General features: G+C 36.9%; 1 protein-coding gene across 7 annotated transcripts in view; it reads right to left on the reverse strand.

Annotated features, from left to right (window-relative positions):
* The window catches only part of NR3C1 (nuclear receptor subfamily 3 group C member 1), a 122,010-nt gene that overhangs the window by 7,849 nt on the left and 90,139 nt on the right, over nucleotides 1-24,022 (reverse strand). For all 7 annotated transcript variants that reach the window (XM_010388283.2, XM_010388282.2, XM_010388279.2 and 4 more), the window contains 4 exons: nucleotides 21,967-22,083; nucleotides 12,743-13,021; nucleotides 10,975-11,119; nucleotides 7,612-7,742 (listed from right to left, as the gene is read on the reverse strand). In XM_010388283.2, coding sequence (XP_010386585.1) covers nucleotides 7,612-7,742; nucleotides 10,975-11,119; nucleotides 12,743-13,021; nucleotides 21,967-22,083 — 672 coding nt within the window. The remainder of the gene's footprint in view (nucleotides 1-7,611; nucleotides 7,743-10,974; nucleotides 11,120-12,742; nucleotides 13,022-21,966; nucleotides 22,084-24,022) is intronic.

Raw genomic sequence — 24,022 nt, forward strand, 5'->3', positions numbered from 1 at the left:
TTGTATATAGCTGCTTTCCTGTTGTAACTGTAGAACTGAGAAATTGCAACAGGGACTATATGGCCTGCAAAGACAGATATGTACTGTGAGTCTCTTTACAGAAGAATATTTGTGGAACTATACTCTGCTTAGTAGTATAGTTATTTTTTTTTTTTTTGGAAAGAGGATTTGACGGTCTCCCCACTCCTCCAAAGCTGGAATTCCTATTCTCTCTCAACAGCGGAATTTTTTTTTTTGAGATGAAACCTCACTCTGTTGCCTAGGCTGGCACAATCTCGGCTTACTGCAACCTCTGCCTCCCAGGTTCAAGCGATTCTCCCGCCTCAGCCTCCTGAGTAGCTGGGACTACAGGCTTGTGCCACCACGCCTGGCTATTTTTTTTGTATTTTTAGTAGAGACAGGGTTTCACCATGTTGGTCAGGCTGGTCTTGAACTCCTAACCTGATGATCTGCCCACCTTGGCCTCCCAAAGTGCTGGGATTACAGGTGTGAGCCACAGCGCCCTGCCAGAAATTGGAAATTTAAGATGTTAATTATTTTCAAATGGATCTATAGATTCAAGGCTATCCTAATAAAAATTCCATCAGACTCTGTTTTTGAGACAGAGTTTCACTCTGTTGCCCAGGCTAGAGTGCACTGGCATGATCATGGCTCACTGCAGCCTTGACCTCCCACCTCAGCCTCCTGGATAGCTGGGACTACAGGCACGAGCTACCATGCCTGGCTAATTTTTTGTATTTTCTGTAGTGACAGGGTTTCGCCATTTTGCCCAGACTGGTCTCAAACTCTTGGGCTTAAGCGATCTGCCTGCCTTGGCCTCTCAAAGTCGTGGGATTACAGGCATGAACCACCACACCCAGCAACCACTACACCCAGCCCCCAAAGACTCTTTTTTTGGTAGAAATTGTCAAGCTAATTTAAAAATACGTGGAAGACCAGGCGCGGTGGCTCATGCCTGTAATCCCAGCACTTTGGGAGGCCGAGGTGGGTGGATCACCTGAGGTCAGGGTTTGAGACTAGCCTGGCCAACATGGCGAAACCCCATCTCTACTAAAAATACGAAAATTAGCCAGGCATGGTGGTGGGTGCCTGCAATCCCAGCTACTGGGGAGGCTGAGGCTGCGATGAGCCAAGATCACGCCACTGCACTCCAGCCTGGGCAACAGGAGCCTGGGCCATCTCAAAAAAAAAACAAAACAAAAAGGTGGAAATGCAAGGAAGCCAGAATATCCAAAAAAAAAAAAAAAAAAGTGGAAATGCAAGGAAACTAGAATATCCAAAACAACAGTTTGGAAAAGAACAGATTGGGAGAATTCATATTACCCGATTTTAAGATTTACTGTAATGCAATAGTAATCAAGACCGGATGTTATCAATATGAATATAGGCATACAGATCACTGGGTAAGACAAGAGTCTAAAAGTAGACCCACACATATACAAACAACTGATTTTCTATAAAATTGCCAAGTAACTCAATAGGGAAAAGAAAGTCAAGTTCTGGAGCAACCAGATACGGATTTTGGGGAAAAAAATGAACCTTGTCCCTTACCTTGCATCATATACTTAAGCATGTGAGCTGAAACTACAGAATTTCTACAAGAAAACAAATAGTGGAAAATCTTTTTAACCCTGGATTAAGCAAAACTTTCTTAATACACAAAGACGTGAAGCTTTCTTCAGAATTATATACTTTTGCTCATCTCTACATTTTCTGTTAAGAAAATTGTAAATGTAATCCACTTACTGAAAGAAAACATGCAAAACATATATTTAACAAAGGGCTATATTGAGAATATTTGAATAATTCTTAAAACCCAATAAGAAGATAAATAGTTCAGTTAAAAAATGGGCAAAAGATTAAAAGAGGCAGAGTACCAAATAAGATATATAGGTGGCCAATAAGCCCATGAAAAGATGCTTAGTATCTTTAATCATCAGTATACCTACGATGAAAGAGGCTGACAGTACCAAGTACTGAGGAGGATATAGAGCATATCTTAAGTCTCATACATTTCTGGTAAATGTTAACAATTGTGGAAAAATTTGGCAGTTTTAAAAATAAATTTAAACACACATTCAACATATGTCCCAATGATCTCACACCTCAGTACTGACCCAATAGAGATGAAATGTACATCTATATCCTTATTTTTTTGTCTGCTTGATTAATTTGTGAGAAAGGTATAGTAAAATCTCACTATTTTTACAAGATTTATCTAAGTATTCTTGTTCTATGAATTTTTGTATTATGTAATTTGAAACTATATATTTAGAATTATTTTTCCTGGTGAACAAATGCTTTAATAAGTATTTTGCCTTAACATCTATTTTGTTTGGTAATAACATAGCTCCTTCAGTTTTCTTTTGGTCAGTATAGGGGCCAGCAAACTTTGGCCTATGGGCCAAAACCTACTTGCAGCCTGTATTTGTAAATAAAGTTTTATTGGAACACAGCCACACCTGTTCTATTTGAGTATTGTCAATGACTATGTTCCTACCACAAGGGCAGAGTTTAGTAGCTGTGACAGAGACTGTGCAAAGCTAACATTTACCATCTGGCCCTTTACAGAAAAAGTCTGCCATGTTATACTATGCAAAGTCAATCCTTTTACTTCAGCCTTTCAGTATCTTTATTCAGATATAGCCCTTTTAAATAGCATAAATTTGGATTATTTCTAAGATCCTGTCAGATTAGCTTGGAGCATTCAGTCCATCTCTACACTTATTTTATTTTTGAGACAATGTTTCTCTGTCACCCAGGCTGGAGAGCAGTGGCACGATTTTGGCTCACTGCAGCCTCCGCCTCCCAGGTTCAAATGATTCTTGTGCCTCAGCCTCTTGAGTAGCTGGGATAACAGGCATGCACCACCACACCTGGCTAACTTTTTATATATTTAGTAGAGTCGGGGTTTTGCCATGTTGGTCAGGCTGGTCTCGAACTCCTCACCTCAAGTGATCTGCCCACCTCAGCCTCCCAAAGTGCTGGGATTACAGGTGTGAGCCACTGCACCTGGCCCCATCTCTACATTTAATGAAACTACTGCTGTGTTTGAATTTAGCTGTACTACTGTACCTTATCTGTTACTTCCTGTTTTCATGCCCTTGTTATGCATTTTTCTCCCTCCTCTCACATCTTTCATTCTTTTGAATTGTTTTTCTTAGGTATTCTCTTCCCCTGATGGTTTGGTACTTTGCATACCCTGCATACCCTATTTCTAGTTGTCATCCTTGAAACTTAAATATACTTTAGTTCTAGTTTTTTAACCCTCAAGGAAATTGTTACTGTTGTTATTTTATATACACAGTAAATGTCAGTTTAAATGTATCTACATTATTTACCACTTTCCTTATTCTTCAGTCCTTCTTAAAGATGGGATTGCTTTTATTTTTTTCTGAGATGGAGTCTCGCTCTGTCACCAGGCTGGAGTGCAGTGGCGCGATCTTGGCTCTCTGCAACCTCCATGTCCCAGGTTCAAGCGATTCTCCTGTCTCAGCCTCCTGAGTAGCTGGGACTACAGGCATACAACACCATCCCCAGCTAATTTTTGTATTTTTAGTAGAGATGGGGTTTTACCACATCAGCCAGGATGGTCTTGATCTCTTGACCCTGTGATCCGCCTGCCTCCCAAAGTGTTGGGATTACAGGTGAGAGCCACCACTCCTGGCCAGGATTATTTTTCTTTAGCCTAAGTATACCCTCTAATAAATTTTTAGTGACCATCTGGTGGCAAACTTTATTTTCACCTCCTAGTTAAAAAATAGGTGATTGGTGTACTTAACATTCAAATTTAAAGTAATTACTGATATAGCTGGATTAATGTCTACCATGTTTATAACTTTTCTATTCAGCATATTGCATGTGAGTTTGGGGGAGTTTGCTTTGACCTATCTTCAAGCTCACTGACTCTTTGCTTGGCTGTGCTCAGTCTACTGATGAGCCCATCAACATCATTCTGCATTTCCTTACAGCATTCCTTAGCATTTATTTTTAGAGTTTCCATCTCTCTGCATACATCACTTCTTGCATATTGTCTACTTTTTCCACTGGAGCCTTTAACCTACTAATCATAGGTATTGTAAATTCCCTATCTGATAACTGAAATATTGTGTCATATCTGAGGACTGCTTCTGATGCTTGTTTTGTCTCTTCAGACTGTGGGTTTTTTTCTTGCATTTTAGCATGCCTTATGGTTTTTTGTTGAAAGCTGGACACGATATATCAAAACTGAAGTAATCTGGCGTGAGGTTTCATGCTGATCTGGCTAGGAGGTAGTCTGTATTTAATGTCTGCTGTAGTTGTAGGTACTAGAGGCTTCAGTTTCCTCTAGTTTCCTTGTTTTTATTTACTTTTTCTTCTGTTGTCTTTGGGTTTCCTAAGAACTCCTTAAACAGCTTGTATCCTGCAGCTCTCTCAGTTGTAATCCACTGTTATTTTATCCTGGAGCCCTGTTTATATGGTGGTAAGGTTTTGGGGTGAAGGTGAAGTATTTTATAATCCTTATGATTTTTAGTGGGTCTGAATCCCTGGGCTGTGATTTTCAGAAATGAGACAAGAAGGCTAAGACAGGGCCAGAATCCTCAATTTGCCTTCCCCCCAGGTCACATTAGGGTCTGTTGAATTAGTTTTCCTTACAGTGCAGGCCTTTGTTGTGAACACTCTCCTACGTATTTCCAATTTTTACCTTCCCCCTACTTCTACCAGAAAAAGGAGGGAATTCTTCACCCTAAGAATCTTGTGGAGTTTCTGGAAGTTAGAAATTCTGTGGGGTAAACCCAAGAAATTGCAGGAAACCCCCACTAAGACTGGGTCCCTGGGAGTTTTTAACTCTGAAACTAGTCCTCGCTCAGCCTCCAGCAATTCATCAAAATTGCCTAGTCTTCCTGGCTTCAGTGGCATCTTTCCCCAGTAAGCTGATCTTGGCTGTTTCTCTGTATTTGTCTGTTCTAGATTTTGAGGTGGTGGTTTGTCCTATGACCTCCATTCTCTGAGGGATCTAAGAAAAGTCATTGTTTTTCCAGTTTCTATAGCTTTGTTGCCATTTTCCAGTTGTGATTTTCAGTACCTACAAATCTCCCTTGTGGTTTATATACACAAACATATACACAATCATTAAAAACAATTGTATTCTGGCTGATTTTTTCAGATATACATTTCAAGTGTTTCTTCAAATGTGTCCAATCTGTTTTTAGACCAATCCACTGCCTTTTAAACTGCATTTATATTTCCATCTCTTGTTTTAAAAATATACAGAACCAGCCCAAATGCCCATCAATCACCGAGTGGATAAAGAAAATGTGGTGTGTATATATACCATGGACTACTACTCAGCCACAAAAAGGAAAAAAATAATGGCATTGGCAGCAACCTGGATGGAACTGGAAACCGTTATTATAAGTGAAGTAACTCAGGAATGGAAAACCAAATATTGCATGTTCTCACTTATAAGTGGGAGCTAAACTATGAAGATGCAAAGGCATGAGAATGATATAATGGACTTTGGGGACTGGGGTTGGGGAGGGGAGTGAGGGATGAAAGACTATACATTGGGTACAGTGTATACCGCTCGGGTGATGGGTGCACCAAAATTCCAGAAATCACACTAAAGAACTTATTCATGTAACCTAACACTACCTGTTCCCCAAAAATCCTATTGAAATCATTTTAAAAAAGATTATAAACTTAAAAAAACTCCAACTTACTAATTTACCAGGTTCTACAAATGCCCTCAAAGAGCAACTTGGCTTGAGTTCCACTTACCTCTGTAGGTTCCTGCCTTCAGTTAGTTCTTAATTGTTTTAGTCTAGCATTTTTGGTGGGAAGTTATAGTACCTATTCCAGTAGTCTATCATAGTAGAAGTCTATATCTTAAGGTATATATTTCCATCCGTATGTTTCTATTATTTTTTTAAAAAGAAGAACTTGTGATATGTACTAGGCCAATTTACTTATTATTTACAATGAAAAAAATCATACAGCTCAATTAGTCTGGGATGTATGCAACTGAAACCACTTTTTTTTTTTTTTTCTTAAATAAGGTTGTTAGTATGTAGGCACTGAATTATACCTTCATGGTATCAATCAAAGTTATGATCAGAATTTTACATAACTGCTTAATCACTTCTTTAACAAGTGTACTGCTACAGGTAACATTAAACATGTCTCTAGCAATGATCTTTACCAGGTTCTCTTGCCTTGACTGAAATATTATTAATACTTCTTATATCCATTAACATAAAATAACTTTTTGTTGAGCAAAAATAGTGTGAAAGCATTAAGACAAATGTGTGCTTTGGAAATCTTTAAATAGATACGAAATGGTTAAATAAAGTCATAGTCTTATGCAACATCCATAGCTTACAGTTATTTGGCAACTATGAAACCACAGTTACTAATGGAATTAAGACTTTTAAAAACTGCAAATGTACGTATTTGTATATAAAAGACGTATTCAGCTATTAACTCAGTATTTAATAAACATTGATATGTAATTTTTACTGGAAATGGCCTAAGGTTTATAATACCAACTAGTTCATACAGCTTTTTTTAAAAAAGACTTTTTTAGAGCAGTTTTAAGTTCACAGCAAAATTGGGAGGAAGGTACACGCATTTTTCATATACCCCCTGTCCCACACATTACCACCCAAAGTCCATAGTTGAGGGTTCACTCTCCGTGGTGGACATTCTTCGGGTTTGGACAAATGTATAATGACATGTTTCCACCATTATAGTAGCATACAAAGTATTTTCACTGCCCTAAAAATCCTCTGTGCTCTGCACATTTATCACTCCCTTCCTTCTAAACCCTGGCAACCACTGATTTTTTTTTTTTTTTTTTTGCTGTCTTCACGTTTTGCCTTTTATGGAATGTTATATAGTTGGAATCACACAGTATGTAACTCTTTCAGATTAGCTTTTTTTCACTTAGTAGTATGCATTTAATGTTCCTCCATGTGTTTTCATGGCTTGATAGCTCATTTCTTTTTAGTTCTCAATAGTATTCCATCATCTGGATGTATCATAGTTTATTTATCACTTTGACATCTTTGTCTTTGCTAGCTAAAAAGTAATCTCACAGAAGTTTGTTTTATAAACTCTTGTTGCCGTTTTCTAGATAGTGAATCTCTGTCTGACAATCCAGTTCCAATGCTATGTTAACCAATTCCCAGTAGTAATTAAGCACACCTTTTCTAGGATGCGTCTTTTTCTCCCATAATTTCTTATACATGCTAATACTCATTAGGTAACTAAAATCTTTAACCAAGTAACAGTATAGTAGACAAAATCACTATAGTCAGCTTTCTTTTTCCATGTCTTCCCATGATCAAAGATTAAAGGAAGGAAGGAGAAAAGCGTCCACACAGATTCCTATCAACAGTGATCCCTATGTGGCTCATATACCTCTCTGTTTCTGCTATACCTATTTGTCTTATTAATCTTGGTGTCACTTACTGTGCCTTTCTAATATTTACATTCATAAAAATCATCTGACTAGTAGGAAATAATAGTAGACTTGGTATAATTATTAGTACTATGTATACAAATTAACCTTTGTTTCTAGGCTTTCATAGTTCATGCTTTTGACATAAAGTGAAAAGGTGTTCCACCAACCTGAAGAGAGAAGCAGTAAGGTTTTCATACAGAGATATTCTTCATAAGATACCTGAAGCCTGTGTAACTCAGAGGAAACATACAGCATGTGTTTACATTGGTCGTACATGCAGGGTAGAGTCATTCTCTGCCTGTGAAAGATAAATAGCAGGGTATTAGTTAGAAATACTGCTACTTCCCTGAAAAAAGTACATTTTTGTTTTCTTTTGCAAAACTATGAACTTATAATGAAAAAAAACTATTGCAATAATATTATTGCTAATTCCCTATAAAATCAGAATTTTGGAGAACTTTCCTTAAACTTCTTCCTGCATCTTGGCTGTGTAAAGAGACTAATGAATAATCTAACGTAACAGTGGAGACATTATTTTCTACCATGCATGCCATGTATTATTATTTAATTAAAGTGTTAGAATTCTTATAGAACTTATTACTAGTTGCTCATTTAAATCAAGGTTTATCACTTGAATATGGTCAATTAGACAACACAATTTTAGGTCCTACACACTTGATTTTTAAAGGTAAATTTTTTCACAACATTCCATCCTAAAGACAAAAATGTGTGACACTGTTCACAGTTATGCAGAGGGCCAGACATAGAACTTGATTCTAGACTTCTGATGCTCAAAATCTGCCTCTGACATGCATATGCCTTAATATTCTTTAAACTAAAGGTACTAAACCAATTCTTGCTTATGATTCTGAAGTCATTACACACCTATGATTTTCAATAGATCTCTAAAGTTTCCTGACTTCTGAAATGACACTAAAAGCCTGAAACTGGGCTCAGTTTACAGGTTTTAAAATGTTTCAAGATTTTTTTTTTTAAGTTTCTGACAGAAAGTCATCTTGGACTTAACAACAAAAAGATTATCATTTTTCTCTACTGAATATGTGGTTTATTCTTTTATATAAAATAAATCAAACATGAATTATATGCTGCCAAAGTGATCACAGGCTCTTCAAATTTTAAATCTGCCCTTACCAAAGAGGCACCTCCCCAGTCCTTAATAGTAGGTAAAGCACTCCTTTTTTGGGAGGCACCTTTTTTCCTTTAGTTTCTTGTACATGGTTATATTCATATAACTGAAAATTTCAATAAAGTTGTAGTGTAGTAGAATAAGTAAAAACTCATTCTTGTTGGCTGTAAAAACAACAACAAAAATTTTTTTTCCACAGCGTTCTGACCTAAGGGCAACCATGAGAGACGGTTTTATAGCTCTATAGAGGGTCAGAACTTGAATGCTTACTTTCTGATATGCAAAATCTGCCTGTCACAGACACCAGAGCAGTATGGAAACATAGTGGGCTAAGAAAAAAGGGTGGAGGGCTGGGTGCGGTGGCTCACACCTGTAATCCCAGCACTTTGGGAGCCAAAGTGGGAGGATCACTTGAGGTCAGGAGTTCAAGACCAGCCTGGCCAATATGGTAAAACCCTGTCTCTACTAAAAATGCAAAAAATTAGCTGAGTGTGGTGGAGTGCACCTGTAATCCCAGCTATTTGGGAGGCTGAGGCAGAGAATCGCTTGAACCCAGGAGGCAGAGGTTGCCAGATCACACCACTGCACTTGAGCCTGGGTGACAGAGTGAATCTCATCTCAAAAAAAAAGAAAGAAAAGAAAAAGGTGAAGGACTGCCCATCTTGTATGCAGCAGCATGAGAACACAAGAATGGGAAGTACATATTCCTTAATGAAAATGAAACTAATGTAAATCTGTTGAGGAAAAAAATTTATAAATCCCACTTTACATAAGGAATGTATGTGGCATGATTAGATTATGCTGTGACTGCTTAAAGCTAAATCTGAATGCCTTAATAATAAAAACCTTAAATTAGGTTTTGTAAACCAGAAGGATAAGTTGGTGTTTCATATAAATCTGTTTATGCTTTTAATTCCACTTAAATGCCTTCAAATTACATATTAGAAAGTGACTAAAAAATAAATACTGCCAACATGGTATTTTTTAAACAGCATGTTAGGATTCTGATGAGTAATGTCTTCACTTTCCCCAGAAACTAAATATATTTACCAGTTAATTTAAAATTGGATCCAACTACCTAATCTTGTTACATTGTGATGCAATAGTTTGAACAGTCCTCTTTTTGGCAATAAAAGTCAAGGTGACATCTGTTTTCTATACAAACACAAATCTCCATTTTTTTGCTTCTTAGGCCAGGGTATGTGTGTGTGAACTCCCTGTTTACACTGTACTAATAGCAATAAGCTAGGGGTACGAAAAGTAGTAATATAAGGTAGAAAGTGAGAAGAGCTAGAATGTGACTTCTCTGCTGTGTATCTGGTGATGTGAACACCAAGAGTCTAAGAGTATGCTTGAAAGAATGGATGGGAACGAAGAGTGTGTGAAGGACAACAATGGGAGAGGAAGTGAGGTCAGACTGTGGGAAGCCTGAAATCATGCAGAGTATGGACTGGAGGGTCAGTGGGAAGATACTAAAGACAGTCTGTGTGCTGGGGAGATAGGTGGTGCAGTCATACTGTGCTAGAGGAAGCAAACATTAGCTAACGTTCATGTTTGCTGAACATTAAGGATATTTAACAGCATCTCGGAGGTTAGTAAAGTCTGTCGCTGTTAGACTCTTGGTGTTCACATCTGCATACTCTTAGACTCTTGGTGTTCACATCACCAGATACACAGCACAGAAGTCACATCCTAGCTCTTCTCACTTTCTACCTTGTCAGAGGTGCTGTTAAATATCCTTAATATTAATGATGAACATCACACTGGAGGGAGAAAACGGGTGAGGAAACAACTGCAATGAGGTAAGGGGAAATGGACACCTGACATATTTCACAGATACAGGAATAAGCCTAGAGGATAAGAGAATAGCTGATTTATAAAATCTTCAAGGCTTGGTCTTCTCTCAGTTAAACAAAACAAACTTGTTCCCATATTTAAACCATAGACACCTGCCATGCAAACAGACACCTCGTGTCTGGGTCCATATGTCCCACCCCATCAGCCTAGATATCCTCATCTACAATTGTCCCCACTGAATCCACATGAGTTTTATCATGCTCCTTTTTCTTTCTGGAATAGCCTTATGTAAATAATAGCACAGTAAGATTCCTTGTTGCTTGCGACACACTTTACTAACCTCAGAGATGCTGTTAAATATCCTTAAACATGTCCTGGGACAGTAATAATGCCACATGTACATTTGCTCTACATTACACTTATCCTGCCCCAAGCACTCATAACTCTATTTCCAGTTTGCCTATATCTTAGATACCTAGTAGGCTTGTTTCAGTCCTGAATTATCACAATAGCAGTCAATCAGGAAAACATCAGCTGGTTAAAAATATCCTATGAATACAGGGAAAATGACTCACATACAACTTACTCATTAATAATCAGATCAGGAGCAAAACACAGCAGGTTTGCACTTGATTGTCTATATGATCTCCACCCCAGGGCAAATGCCATAAGAAACATCCAGGAGTATTGCAGTAGGGTCATTTGGTCATCCAGATGTAAGTTCCTGAAACCTGAATTAAGAGAAATAAAGGTATGAGGCAACATTCTAAGATCATCATCTCTGTGGGAATTGCCAAAGAGCAATCAGATCAATTAGCCCTGTCAAAACAAGGGGACCCCTAACAGAAAATGGAAATTAAATACTAGGCAGACACTGTTTTCCTCTGTCATCTGACACTTCAAGACTCAAACCCTCTGTGCTTTTTTTCTTTTTTCTTTTTTTTGAGACAGAGTCTCGCTCTGTCGCCCAGGCTGGAGTGCAATGGCGCCATCTTGGCTCACTGCAACCTCCGCTTCCTGGGTTCAAGCGATTCTAAGTGCCAACCTCCCAAGTAGTTGGGAATACAGGTGCATGCCACCATGCCTGGCCAATTTTTATATTTTTAGTAGAGGGATGGGGTTTTGCTATGCTGGCCAGGCTGGTCCTGAACTCCTGACCTCAAGTGATCCACCCACCTGGGCCTCCCAAAGTGCTGGGATTACAGGCGTGAGCCATCACACCCAGCCCGCTCTGTGCTTTCTAATAGCTTTCAATGTGAAAAAAAAAAAAAAAAAGTAGCCACTTTTGTCACCTTTGTCTGCTTAAGTAAACATGAACTAAATAGTAAAATAGCCAAAATTCTTGGCTTGGCGATTACCAGTGTGATGGGGATGAAGGGGGATTTGTTGATGGGTGCAAAAATAGTTAGAAGAAATAAGTTTTAGTGTTCAGTAGCACAATTATAGTTAACAATAATTTACTGTATATTTCAAAATAGCTAAAAGAGAAGATCTGGAATGTTCCCCAAACAAATGTTTGAGGTGATGCATATCCCAGTTACTCTGATTTGATCCTTACACGTTGTATGCTTTTATCAAATTATTATATGTACCCCCTAAATATAAATATATACAGTAAATATGTACAACTATCATGTATCGATTTTAAAAAAGAGAAAAGAATCTTGGCTTGAGGTATTAATCAGTGAGTTAAGTAAAACATTTGCCCTGCTATTCACACCTCTTCCCCCCTTACTAAAACAAGGATGACAGGAGGTCAGGTTACTTTCTTGTTCAGGCTTGTCAATTCCCTCTGTCTTTAAAGTCAGAGCTGATACTAACACTGACCTCTGCTGTTCCACACCAAATTCCAATAGGGAAACTTTTATTTAAAATTATCTTTAAAATTACATTCAATGTGTAGTATTTCATTTAGTGAAGGGTTAAAATCATTCTACTTAAGTACAAATTTTGAGTCAACATACTTGATGTTTACCAATCTTACAAACAACCTAATTTTTAAAAGTGGCACAATGAAGGAAAACAAACGGAATTAACTAAAAACATTTTCTTTCCCCAAACTTCAGTGTCAAAGGAGTTTTGAGTGAGTCCTGTAACTCGAGTTCTGATATTACATCATCCTATGTGAAATTACCATCCTGTGCATAATGATTTGACAAGCAGGGAGTAATGTAAATGTTTTATTATAAACTCCCTATCACCTGTATTCACCTGACTCTCCCCTTCATAGTCCCCAGAACTGAGTAAGAGAAAGAAGATAAGCCACGGGTTCAGGATGATATAAAAGCCAAAATGTTTTTGCTGAAGAAAACACAAAGGTTTACATAGTTGCTCTTTTATCTTTTGCATCTTACCTGGTATCGCTTTTGCCCATTTCACTGCTGCAATCACTTGCCGCCCTCCTAACATGTTGAGCGTGGTCATGATCCTCCAAGTTGAGTCTGGAACAGAGCTATCATATCCTGCATATAACACTTCAGGTTCAATAACCTCCAACAGTGACACCAGGGTAGGGGTGAGTTGTGGTAACGTTGCAGGAACTATTGTTTTGTTAGCAGGATTTTCAGAGGTTTCTTGTGAGACTCCTGCAGTGGCCTGCTGAATTCCTTTTATTTTTTTCTTTGTTTTTCGAGCTGTGGATATTTTAAAAAATACATAGAAATGAACTGTAATGGGAAGGTCTGCGCTACATAGTTTATTCAAGAAGTATTTTTACTTTCTAAAACTATTAAGATGGGAGAAATATTTTATTTAGCAATTATGATAAAGTGACATGGAAGAGGAGAAAAAACCTTTTTTTTTCTGAAAGCAAAGGATCCAGAGGAACCTATTCCCAATTAATTTTGCCTACAAATAGGCCAGAAACTTCATTATAGTTACTCCTCATACAAAGTATTATAATGGTATGTTAAAACAATCGGAGTAAATCACTTTTGTAAATTCTTATATAAATTATTTTTTTGTCTCACTTTCACTCTAAACTGCAACAATTTCATTGGTTATGTAAGGCAAATTACTCTTACTATAAACAAAAAAAATCTAAGCTTGGAATAATGGATTACAAACTGTGGTTTAAGATTAATCTAAATCATGGTAGTATATATAATGAAGAGAATTACACTATTTACACTTGTTCAAAGCCACTTATCAAGATAGGAAGATGACAGCAGATTACATGCTAAAAATAGTATTAGTAGTACCAGTAGAAAAATTCGCTTTTCACCTTTACATAGGTACTAACATAAATACTGCTTGGGACTAAAAACATTTGGGAAGATGAAATGAAAAACTTTACTTCACATAAATTATAAGTGGGAAATTTCCCTTTTATAAAGAAGATTTATATTGATTACTCTATAAACCTAAAGTATCCATTTTCATATTATATATAAATTAATTATCTTTTACCTTTACTTGGTATGGAACCATCTAATCAAACTACAACATAGATCCTATAGACTTTTTAGTAGACTTATTCATACTCCTGAAGTTATTTTTGTTTTAGTGACTAAATAAGAATTACATTGTTCTCTCAGAGGGAAAGTACTCAGAACTCCAAGGAAAGGCAAGAAATGTAATTTATATCAAAGAAGAAATGTACCTGTTCAAATTATTAGGGATACAAACCATTTTGCAAAGGGAAGAGTAAATGTAAATCACCTTTAAAAATCATTTTTAGATCCTCTGTCCTTAAAATGACACACCATATAGTCTGTGGAGGACAGATATGGTGGTGGGAACGATATCTCAATGTCCAATGTTAGAATGGTTCCATTCTTACTGTGTTCTATAATAAATGGTGTACTGAGAAATTCAAAAATTTTTAGTTAATATTTCAAAACAGAAACAGAATCATGATAGAACTATTCTAATTAGTTTACCATGCTCTATTGGAGGCATGGTATGATACGGGACTAAAGAGCAGAAACCTGAAATCAGCATATTTGGGTTTAAGTCCTGGTTCTGCCATGTTGTAGCTGGATATCTGTGCAAGTTAACTCCCTGACTCTTCATTTCCCCTTCTGTAAAATGAGGATAATACTAGTCCCTACCTCACAGGGTTGTTGTGAGAATTAAATATGTAAAATGCTTAGAACAGTTCCTGGCATATATTATAGTAATTACCATATAACAACTATCATTACCTCAACTTGCAGGAGAACATGTTTTTAGAATATTTTAAATTTGGATATTGCAACTTAATAGAGGAGTGACAAAATTTTAAAAAGGAAGGACACCAATACATAAAGAAACTCTTTAAACCACCAGAAGTATCCCAGTGAAATCTTGATCCAAATCATAAAATGTACTGTTGACAATGTAAAAGAGAACACACATGTGCCAAATCAATACACTAAAACAGTACTGTGAAAACCTCAATTAGTCATAACTTTAAATGGTTTAGAATGCATTACTCACATTAGAACAAGGAAGAAAGAGTAACAAGCTGGAGGATTAAACAAAAACATTTTCTATGACTCAGTTTGTAATTAATTTCTCACTACTTATATATAGTCCTAAATGAGAAAACTGATGTTTTTGAATACAGCTCAGAAGTACGTACAAGTGAACCCAATTGTGCCGTACTGACTGAAGCAAGAAATAATACTAATTAATTTTTCAAAATATCTTCAGGAAGGAGTTAACTGAACTGAATCATTTAGTTAAGCAATCACTATGTTATAAGCGACTTAGTCAATGCAACTTTACTTTATATAAACTCCTGACCCACTGGAGCATATAGAAGATTAGCAGTCAATATAGGAGCTCCACAGAAGTGTTCATGAATCTGTGGTGTAACGCTACTTCCTCCTTAATAAAAGTAGAGAAATCTTACTTAGCTTAAAACCTAGTTTATAAAAGTTGGTTACTTGAAAGGATAAACAAGACTAACAGACCACTAGCTAGATTAACAAAGAAAAAAAGAGTGAAGACCCAAATAAACACAATAAGAAATGTCAAAGATGACATTACAAGAGATTCCACAGGAATAAAAAAGATCTTCACACTATTACAAGTACCGCTATGCACACAAAGTAGAAAATCTAGAGGAAATGGATAAATTGGAACAAAGGCTTTAAAAAATCTTAGGGTTTACGCGTGTGTGTGTCGGGGCGGGGGTGGAGTTTACTATGAAAGTATCATTTTTGTTTTCAGCTAACCCCCGTATATATAAAGCCATTATTTGGAGTAAGTACGTATGTGGAAATGGAAACACACAACCTCCCTAGATTGAACCAGGAAGAAATTGAAATTCTGAACAGACCAGTAACAAGTTCTGAAATTGAATCAGTAATAACAAACCCACCAACTGAAAAAAGCCCTTGACCAGATGGATTCACAGCCAAATTCTACCAGATGTACAAAGAAGAGCTGGTACTAATCCTACTAAAACTATTCTTAAAAAGCAATAGAGAAAGAGGGCCTCATCCCTAACTTATTCTACAAGGAAAACATCATTCTAATACCAAAACCTGGTAGAGACACAACAACAACAACAACAACAACAACAACAACAACAAAACTACAGGCCAATATCCCTGATGAACACAGATACAAAAATCCTCAACAAAACACTAGCAAACTGAATCCAGCTGCACATCAAAAAGTTAACTCACCACAATCAAGTAGGCTTTATTTCTGGGATGCAAGGCTTGTTCAACATACGCAAATCAATAAATGTGATTCACCACATAAACAAACAAAAAAAAGATCATCTCAATAGATGCAGAAGAAGTTGCGATAAAATCCAACATCTCTTCATGATAAAAACCTTCACCAAACTAGGTATCAAAGGAACATACCTCAAAATAAGAAAGAGCCCTCTATGACAAACCTACAGCCAACATCATACCAAATGGGCAAAAGCTGGAAGCATTCCCCTTAATGCAATAAGACAAGGATGCCCAATGTCACCATTCCAATTTAACATAGTACTGGAAATCCTAGTCAGAACAATCAGGTAAGAGAAAGAAATAAAAGGCTTCCAAATAGGAAAAGAAGTAATCAAATGATCTCTTTTCACTTACTATTCTATACCTAGAAACCCTGAAGACTCTGCCAAAAGGCTCCAAATCCTAGTCAGAACAATCAGGTAAGAGAAAGAAATAAAAGGCTTCCAAATAGGAAAAGAAGTAATCAAATGATCTCATTTCACTTACTATTCTATACCTAGAAAACCCTGAAGACTCTGCCAAAAAGCTGATAACTTTGGTAAAGGTTCAGGATTTAAAATCAATGTACAAAAATGAGTAGCATTTCTATACACCAGTAATATTCAAACTGAGAGACAAATCAAGAATGCAATCCCATTTATAACAGTCAAAAAAGAGTAAAATACCTAGGAATGCATCTAAGTTAGTTTAAGATTTTTACAAGGAGAACTACAAAACACTGCTGAAAGAAATCAGAGATGACACAAACAAATGGAATAACATTCCATGCTCATGGACTGGTAGAATCAGTATAGTTAAAATGGTCATACTACCCAAAGCAATTTATAGATTCAGTACTATTCCTATCAAACTACAATGTCATTTTTTACAGAACTAGCAAAAAGCATTCTAAAATTCATATGGAACCAAAAAATGCCCCAAATAGCCAAAGCAATCCTAAGCAAAAAGAACAAAGCTGGCAACATCACATTACCCCAAATCAAACTATACTACAGGCTACAGTAACCAAAACAGCATGGTATCCGTACAAAAAACCCACACAATGGTACAGAATAGAGTCCAGAAATAAAGACACAAACCTACAGCCATCTAATCTACACAAAGTTGATAAAAATAAGCCATAGGAAAAAGACTCCCTATTACATTAATGGTGCTGGGATAACTGGCTATCCATGTGCAGAAGAATGAAACTGGACCTCTACCTATTGCCATACAAAAATTAATAAGGTGGATTAAAGATGTAAATGTAAGACCTCAAACTATGAAAATCCTAGAAGAAAACCTAGGAAATCACCTTCTCGACACTGGCCTTGGGAAAGAATTTATGACTAATCCCCAAAAGCAACTGCAACAAAAACAAAAATTGACAATAGGACCTAATTAAACTAAAGAGTTTCTGCAAAGCAAGAGAAACTATCACAGACAATCTACAGAATAGGAGAAAATATTTACTAACTATGCATCTGACAAAGCCCTAACATCCAGAGTTTATATGGAACTTAAATTAACAAGCAAAAACAACCCCATTAAAAATGGGCAAAGGACATGAGCAGACACTTCTCAAAAAAAAAAAAAAAAAAAAAAAAAAAGACATACATGTGGCCAACAAACATATGAAAAAATGCTGATTGTTAATCATCAGAGAAATGCAAGTCAAAACCACAATGACACCACTGTGGAAAGAAGTTTGGAGATTTTTCAAAGAATTAAGAGTTTAACTACCATTCAACCTAGCAATCCTATTGCTGGGCATATACCCAAAGAGAAATAATTCATTCTATCAAAAAGACACATGTACCCATATGTTCACTGCAGCACGGTTTGCAATAGCAAAGACATGGAACCAACCCAGGTGCCCATCAACAGTGCACTGGATAAAGAAAATGTGGTATTTATATGCCATGGAATACTATATAGACACAAAAAGAATGAAATCATGTTCTTTGCAGCAACATGGATGTAGCAGGCGGCCAGTATCCTATATGAACTAATGCAGAAAACCAAATACTGTGTTCTTATTTATAAATGGGAGCTAAACATGGAGTACGCAGAGACATAAAGATGGCCACAGACACTGGGAAATAAAAGAGTGGGGACAGAGGAAGGGAGGCACACGTTAAAAAGCACCTGTTAGGTACTGTGCTTACTTCCTGGATGAAAGGTTCAATCGTACTCCAAATACCAGCATCATACAATGTATCTTAGTAACAAACCTGTACATGTACCCCCAGAATCTAAAATGTAAGTTGAAAATAAGAGAGAAACTACTAGATTAGGTTTATTAACTTAAAAAAATAGTTAAATAATATTTGGTAATAAATCTGATAATGCCATAAGACTGTAAGTTTCATTTGACTGTTTATACTAAAAACAAAGCCATACTTTGGATTGATTATAATATACCTTAAAAGGAAATGAATAAAAACATTTAGTTACAAGAGAAAACAAGCAAGTTAAAAAAAAAAAATTAGGATCACCATTAAACATCTTATCCGTTCTTAAATGCTAGACACTTGAAGCAGTGAAGGCCACTCCCTTAAAATAAATCTTGAGATTTACTTGGTATGGGGCAAGAGTATAAAAATACACCACTTGCAGTCCTAAGTTACATTTATGGAGAGACTTGGGCAAAGTTACTCTGGGGTTATCATTGAAACTTCTTGGCTTAGGGGAAGCACTCTGATGAACAAGAGAATATTTCTGAAGGTTGTAAAAGAAAAAAAAAAGTGTGAAACACATGGCTCATCTATATTGTAAGTATTAGGGTCTGCCAAAGATTCCTGGCAAACATACATACCAGGCCAAATACAGATTTTTATGTATACTGGGGTTAGTTCAATACAAAAATGATACTTTTACAGTAAAACCACACACACAAACCCTAAGAACTTTTTTAAGCCTTTCTTTCAATTCATCTACAAGTAGAACTGGATCAACTATATGATATGTGCCACACAGTACATATCATAGTATGAAATAACAAGTTAGAATTTTCTTCTATTACGTAGTATAAAAATGGATATAAAGTAAATCATGGCCCTACTCAAAGGTGTTTTTAATAATATGAGGGTCCAAAAAGTAGAAGAATGTATGTCAAAGACTAACATGTAGTAGTTTTTAACAAATGCCAATTTCTACACTAACTGGATATGTTATAATGACAATTTACAAGAGCATATAATTGGTTATTTTTAATACAATATTTTGAGAAACTGCAGCCTAAATTGTATGCTTAAATTTTATTCATGTAAGAAAAATTTCTGATGTCCAACAAAAGATTCAACTGGAAATGACAGTGATGGCATAATTAATAGAAAAATCAGATGTCAGTCACTGCCTTGGGTCATCTTCTAGTGCAGTAAGGGCAAAGGGCACTGCAATTGCTATTAAACTGTAAGAGGGAGGAAAGCATGGACAAATTTCGTAGCCTAGTCCATCAAAATCATTACTTTGTAGTTGATGTATCTTTTTTGTTTTGATGAAAGAAGTCCCTTGTAGTTTGGATAGGGAGAAATTGCCCAGAAAAACATAATATGCTTAAAGCTCCAAAGATCTTAACCTTCACATGTATTCAGAAAAGCATCTAAAAATGTTACTGGGTAAGCAACCACAATATATTAGAGGTACAACAAAATTTTATTTGGGTTTGTCCTTTGAGCTTCATTCAAAATCTATTTCTAAATATAAAATAGCTAAAATGAAAAAATGAAGATTAGAGAAAATTGGGACCAGAGAAAGTAACCCAAAGGGCACTAAAAACTCAAGTGTCTTAATATATATTTAAATGGTCAAAGTATATTACATACATAGGAGATCAGAAAGCAGCAAGATGAAACTGGGTAAAATCTGGGCAGAGATCTGGTATCTAAGAAAGTGGGGAATACTGTATTTATTTATAACAAAAATAAACTACCCTTGTGGAACTTAAAGCAAACTTCTGTGTGCATTTTTTAGTTAATCTCTGCAGTTTTTATAACATTTACAAGAAAGTGGGCAGTTATCATTTTATGTAAATCAATGTTTAACATGCTGACACTCTGCAGTTAAGTTTAAATAGCCTGGGCAAACCTAGATAGAGTTGTGTGTGTAGTTTGGGGAATTAGACTCTTCATAGTCATACCCATAAATCTATTTTCTATTTACCAAGATGTACATAAACAGTGTGTGCTAGATAGCACCAACAATTAGTCTCTCCTATCAAAAGAACCACATAGGTCAGTTGCAGTGGCTCACACCTGTAATCCCAGCACTTTGGGAGGCCACAATGGGAGGATCACTTAAGGCCAGGAGTTAGACACCAGCCTGGGCAACATAGCAACACTCTTTTGTCTCTACAAAAAACTAAAACAAAAATTAAAAAAATAATCAGCTGGGTGTGGTAGTGTACATCTGTAACCCTATAGGGTGGGAAGATGGCTTCAGTCTTAGGAGTTCAAGGCTGCAGTGAGCCATGTTCATGTCACTGCACTCCAGCCTGGGTGACAAGAGTTAGACTCTGTCTCTAAAATATAATCATCATCATAATCATAAAAAGAACCACATGGTTTCCATTCTCTCTCAGTACTGCCTGCCATCTCTTATCTGGAGGACTGCCATATTCATTTAATTGGTCTCTCCATGTAAGATTAGTCTTTGTAAAATACAAATCTGATCATGTCTCTGCCCTTATTTTTCATCTATCTAATTCCTACTCAGCTTATAGATTTAAAATTCAATGTTACTTCTTCCTTGACTTCCAAGGAAATAGGTGACCTTCCGCTTGTTCCTGTGGCCTTATGCTCTCTATGGTGTGCCATGCTATTTTGTGACTGATTCTGCAACCTAACTAGCCAGTAAACTACTTGAATACAGGCACTATTTTACTCATTTTATATCTAGTGACTGGTTCATTGGTGTGTATTTGCTGAATAAAAGTGCTAATCTCACAATAAATACTAAGCATATGTGTTATTTGATCACACTACCTTCACAGAACTTACAATTTCAACCACAGCAGAATTCCAAACTTTTTTCAGAGGAAAATTTTTTAATGCTGAGATCAGTGTTAATTATACAACTTGTTATATAAACAGGGATATGAAACTCTAACTTATAACTAGTTTCAGGTTTCTTTTTTTTTTTTTCTCCCCCTGGGATGGAGTCTTGCTCTGTCGCCAAGCTGGAGTGCAATGGCATGATCTCGGCTCACTGCAACCTCTGCCTCCCGGGTTCAAGCAATTCTCCTGCCTCAGCCTCCTGAGTAGCTGGGATTACAGGTGCATGCCACCACGCCCAGCTAATTTTTGTATTTTTAGTAGAGACAAGGTTTCACCATGTTAGCCAGGATGGTCTCGATCTCTTGACCTCATGATCTGCCTGCCTTGGTCTCCCCCAAAGTTCTGGGATTACAGGTGTGAGCCACTGCGCCCGGCCCAGGTTTCTTCTTTACTTGAAAACCAAAACAAAACCCATCCAGTTCTTCCTTGAGATTTTTTTTCCCACACCCCTCTTGAAGATCTGTAATAAAACATAGATCTCCAAGTAAAAGGTGTGCTTTTAAAAGGCAAACAGAAAAATGGACATGTAAATATGTATGATACAGAAACATTCCCAACCCTAGGGAATAGTTTTGAGGCTGAAAAAAGGAGTAAGAATAATAAAGTTGCTGCATGTTGTATAAGTTTCATTATTATATAATTTCCTTTCTTCGTATATAGTCTGGCTGTACTGAATTCAGTGTGTGTAAGAACTGGTGGATAAACAGAATATGACATACTCATGAAAAAAAAGTTCCCATTTTTATTGAGCAGTAACATTATGCTAGTCAAGCATTATTACATCTGCTTACTTGTATCTTCAAAAGTAAAATGACAAATTTTTATAAGCTACAGAGACAAACAATTGCTTTCAGATATTTACATTACCTTCCAGGTTCATTCCAGCCTGAAGACATTTTCGATAGCGGCATGCTGGGCAGTTTTTTCTTCGAATTTTATCGATGATGCAATCATTCCTTCCAGCACATAGGTAATTGTGCTGTCCTATATGGAATAAAAGGCACTGTTAAAGTTTCACAGGTCTTCAAAGATATTTTTTATGGAGAGCCTCTATCTGTTTTTGTTTCCAGTGGAATGTAACCAAGGCACCCACAGGTATTGATTAGGGAAATGTTCTTGCCCACATTGCCATTATGAGGTCGAGAGATCAACAACAAAAAGAATCTCCCTTTTTCTGTTCAACAAACTGAAAACAGTGCAATAAAAAACCTTACTGCAGTATTCACATATAAAAAAAAGTACACAAATCATCAGTGAACCACTTAATAAATTTTTACAAACCAAGAACCTTTATGTAATCAGGTTAACAGATCAAGAAACAGAACAGTACCCCAACAAGCCCCCTTTCTGCCCAATCCAGCCAGTACCCAACAAGGGTAACTACTTTTTTGACAAACTGTGTTTTCAACAGTTTGATAGATGGTGGTTCTTTTTTTTTTTTTTTTTTTTGAGATGGAGTCTTGCTCTGTTGCCCAGGCTGGGAGTGTAGTAGTTTAGTGGCATGATCTCAGCTCACTGCAACCTCTGCCTCCCGGGTTCAAGCGATTCTCCTGCCTCAGCCTCCTGAGTAGCTGGGATTACAGGTGCGTACCACCACGCCTGGGTAATTTTTGTATTTTTAGTAGAGACAACGTTTCACCATGTTGGCCAGGATTGTCTCGATCTCATGACCTCATGATCCACCCGCCTCAGCTTCCCCATGTGCTAGGATTACAAGCATGAGCCACTGTGCCCGGCTGACAGATTGTGTTTTAAACACATAATAGTTTGGGGTAGATGGTTAACTGTATCAGGTTCAATTCTTTGTAAAGAATAGGCCACAAAATTGACGACTGGACTATAATTCACCTTTGTTCAGAGCTGCTCTCCAATGCCAAATATCTGTACCAGCTGTTTCAATTTCTTTTTGTACTCTATAAGTTTCCCAGCTTCTTTGCTTGGATGCAAAATGGAAGCACTAACCCAATTCTATCTCCTATAAAGCAAAAGTAGGATCAATGGATACATCCATTGTTCAAGCAGTTATAATACAAAAAAGTTATACCTTATAAGGAATCTCTAAATCATTGTCCCACAGTTAACAGAAGAAAAAAATAGAAAAAAAAATCACCCACTTATAATGAAAAATTCCAAAGTTTTGTTTATATCCAACTGAAATGTCAGGATGTGCACATTATGCCAATATTGATTTCTTTATCCCAGGTATGTCTTTTTTTTTTTTTTTTTTTGAGATGGAGTCTTGCTGTGTCTCCCAGACTGGAGTGCAGTGGCATGATCTCAGCTCACTGCAAGCTCCACCTCCCGGGTTCACGCCATTCTCCTGCCTCAGCCTCCCGAGTAGCTGGGACTACAGGTGCCCGCCACCACGCCCAGCTAATTTTTTGTATTTTTAGTAGAGACAGGGTTTCACCGTGTTAGCCAGGATGGTCTCGATCTCCTGACCTTGTGATCCACCCACCTCGGCCTCCCAAAGTGCTGGGATTATACGCGTGAGCCACCACACCCGGCCCCAGGTATGTCTTTTGTGCAGCTAAGACTCTGAGCTATAGGATCAGAGGCACTGTACCTTCATAAGATAAAAATAGCCCTTTGTGGTTATTAGCATGAAGTTGGACACGTCTATCTGTTTCTTATCTATAAAATGAGGAGTTTTAACTAGTATTCACTATTTCACAACACATGGCCACGTACAACTAATAGTCATTTCCTGTCAATCCATTCATTCATTCCTTGACTCATTTATTTATTTATTTATTTTTAGACAAGTTCTTGCTATGTCGCCTAGGCTGGAGTACAGTGGTGTGTCATAGCTCATTGCAGCCTGAATCTCCTGCTTTAGTTTCCTGAGTAGCTGAGACTACAGGTACGATGCCTGGATAATTTCTTTTTTTTCCTGTATAGACAGGGTATTGTTATATTGCTC

This window comes from Rhinopithecus roxellana, chromosome 3 (genome assembly GCF_007565055.1).
Source record: "Rhinopithecus roxellana isolate Shanxi Qingling chromosome 3, ASM756505v1, whole genome shotgun sequence".
In the NCBI taxonomy this organism is placed as follows: domain Eukaryota; kingdom Metazoa; phylum Chordata; class Mammalia; order Primates; family Cercopithecidae; genus Rhinopithecus; species Rhinopithecus roxellana.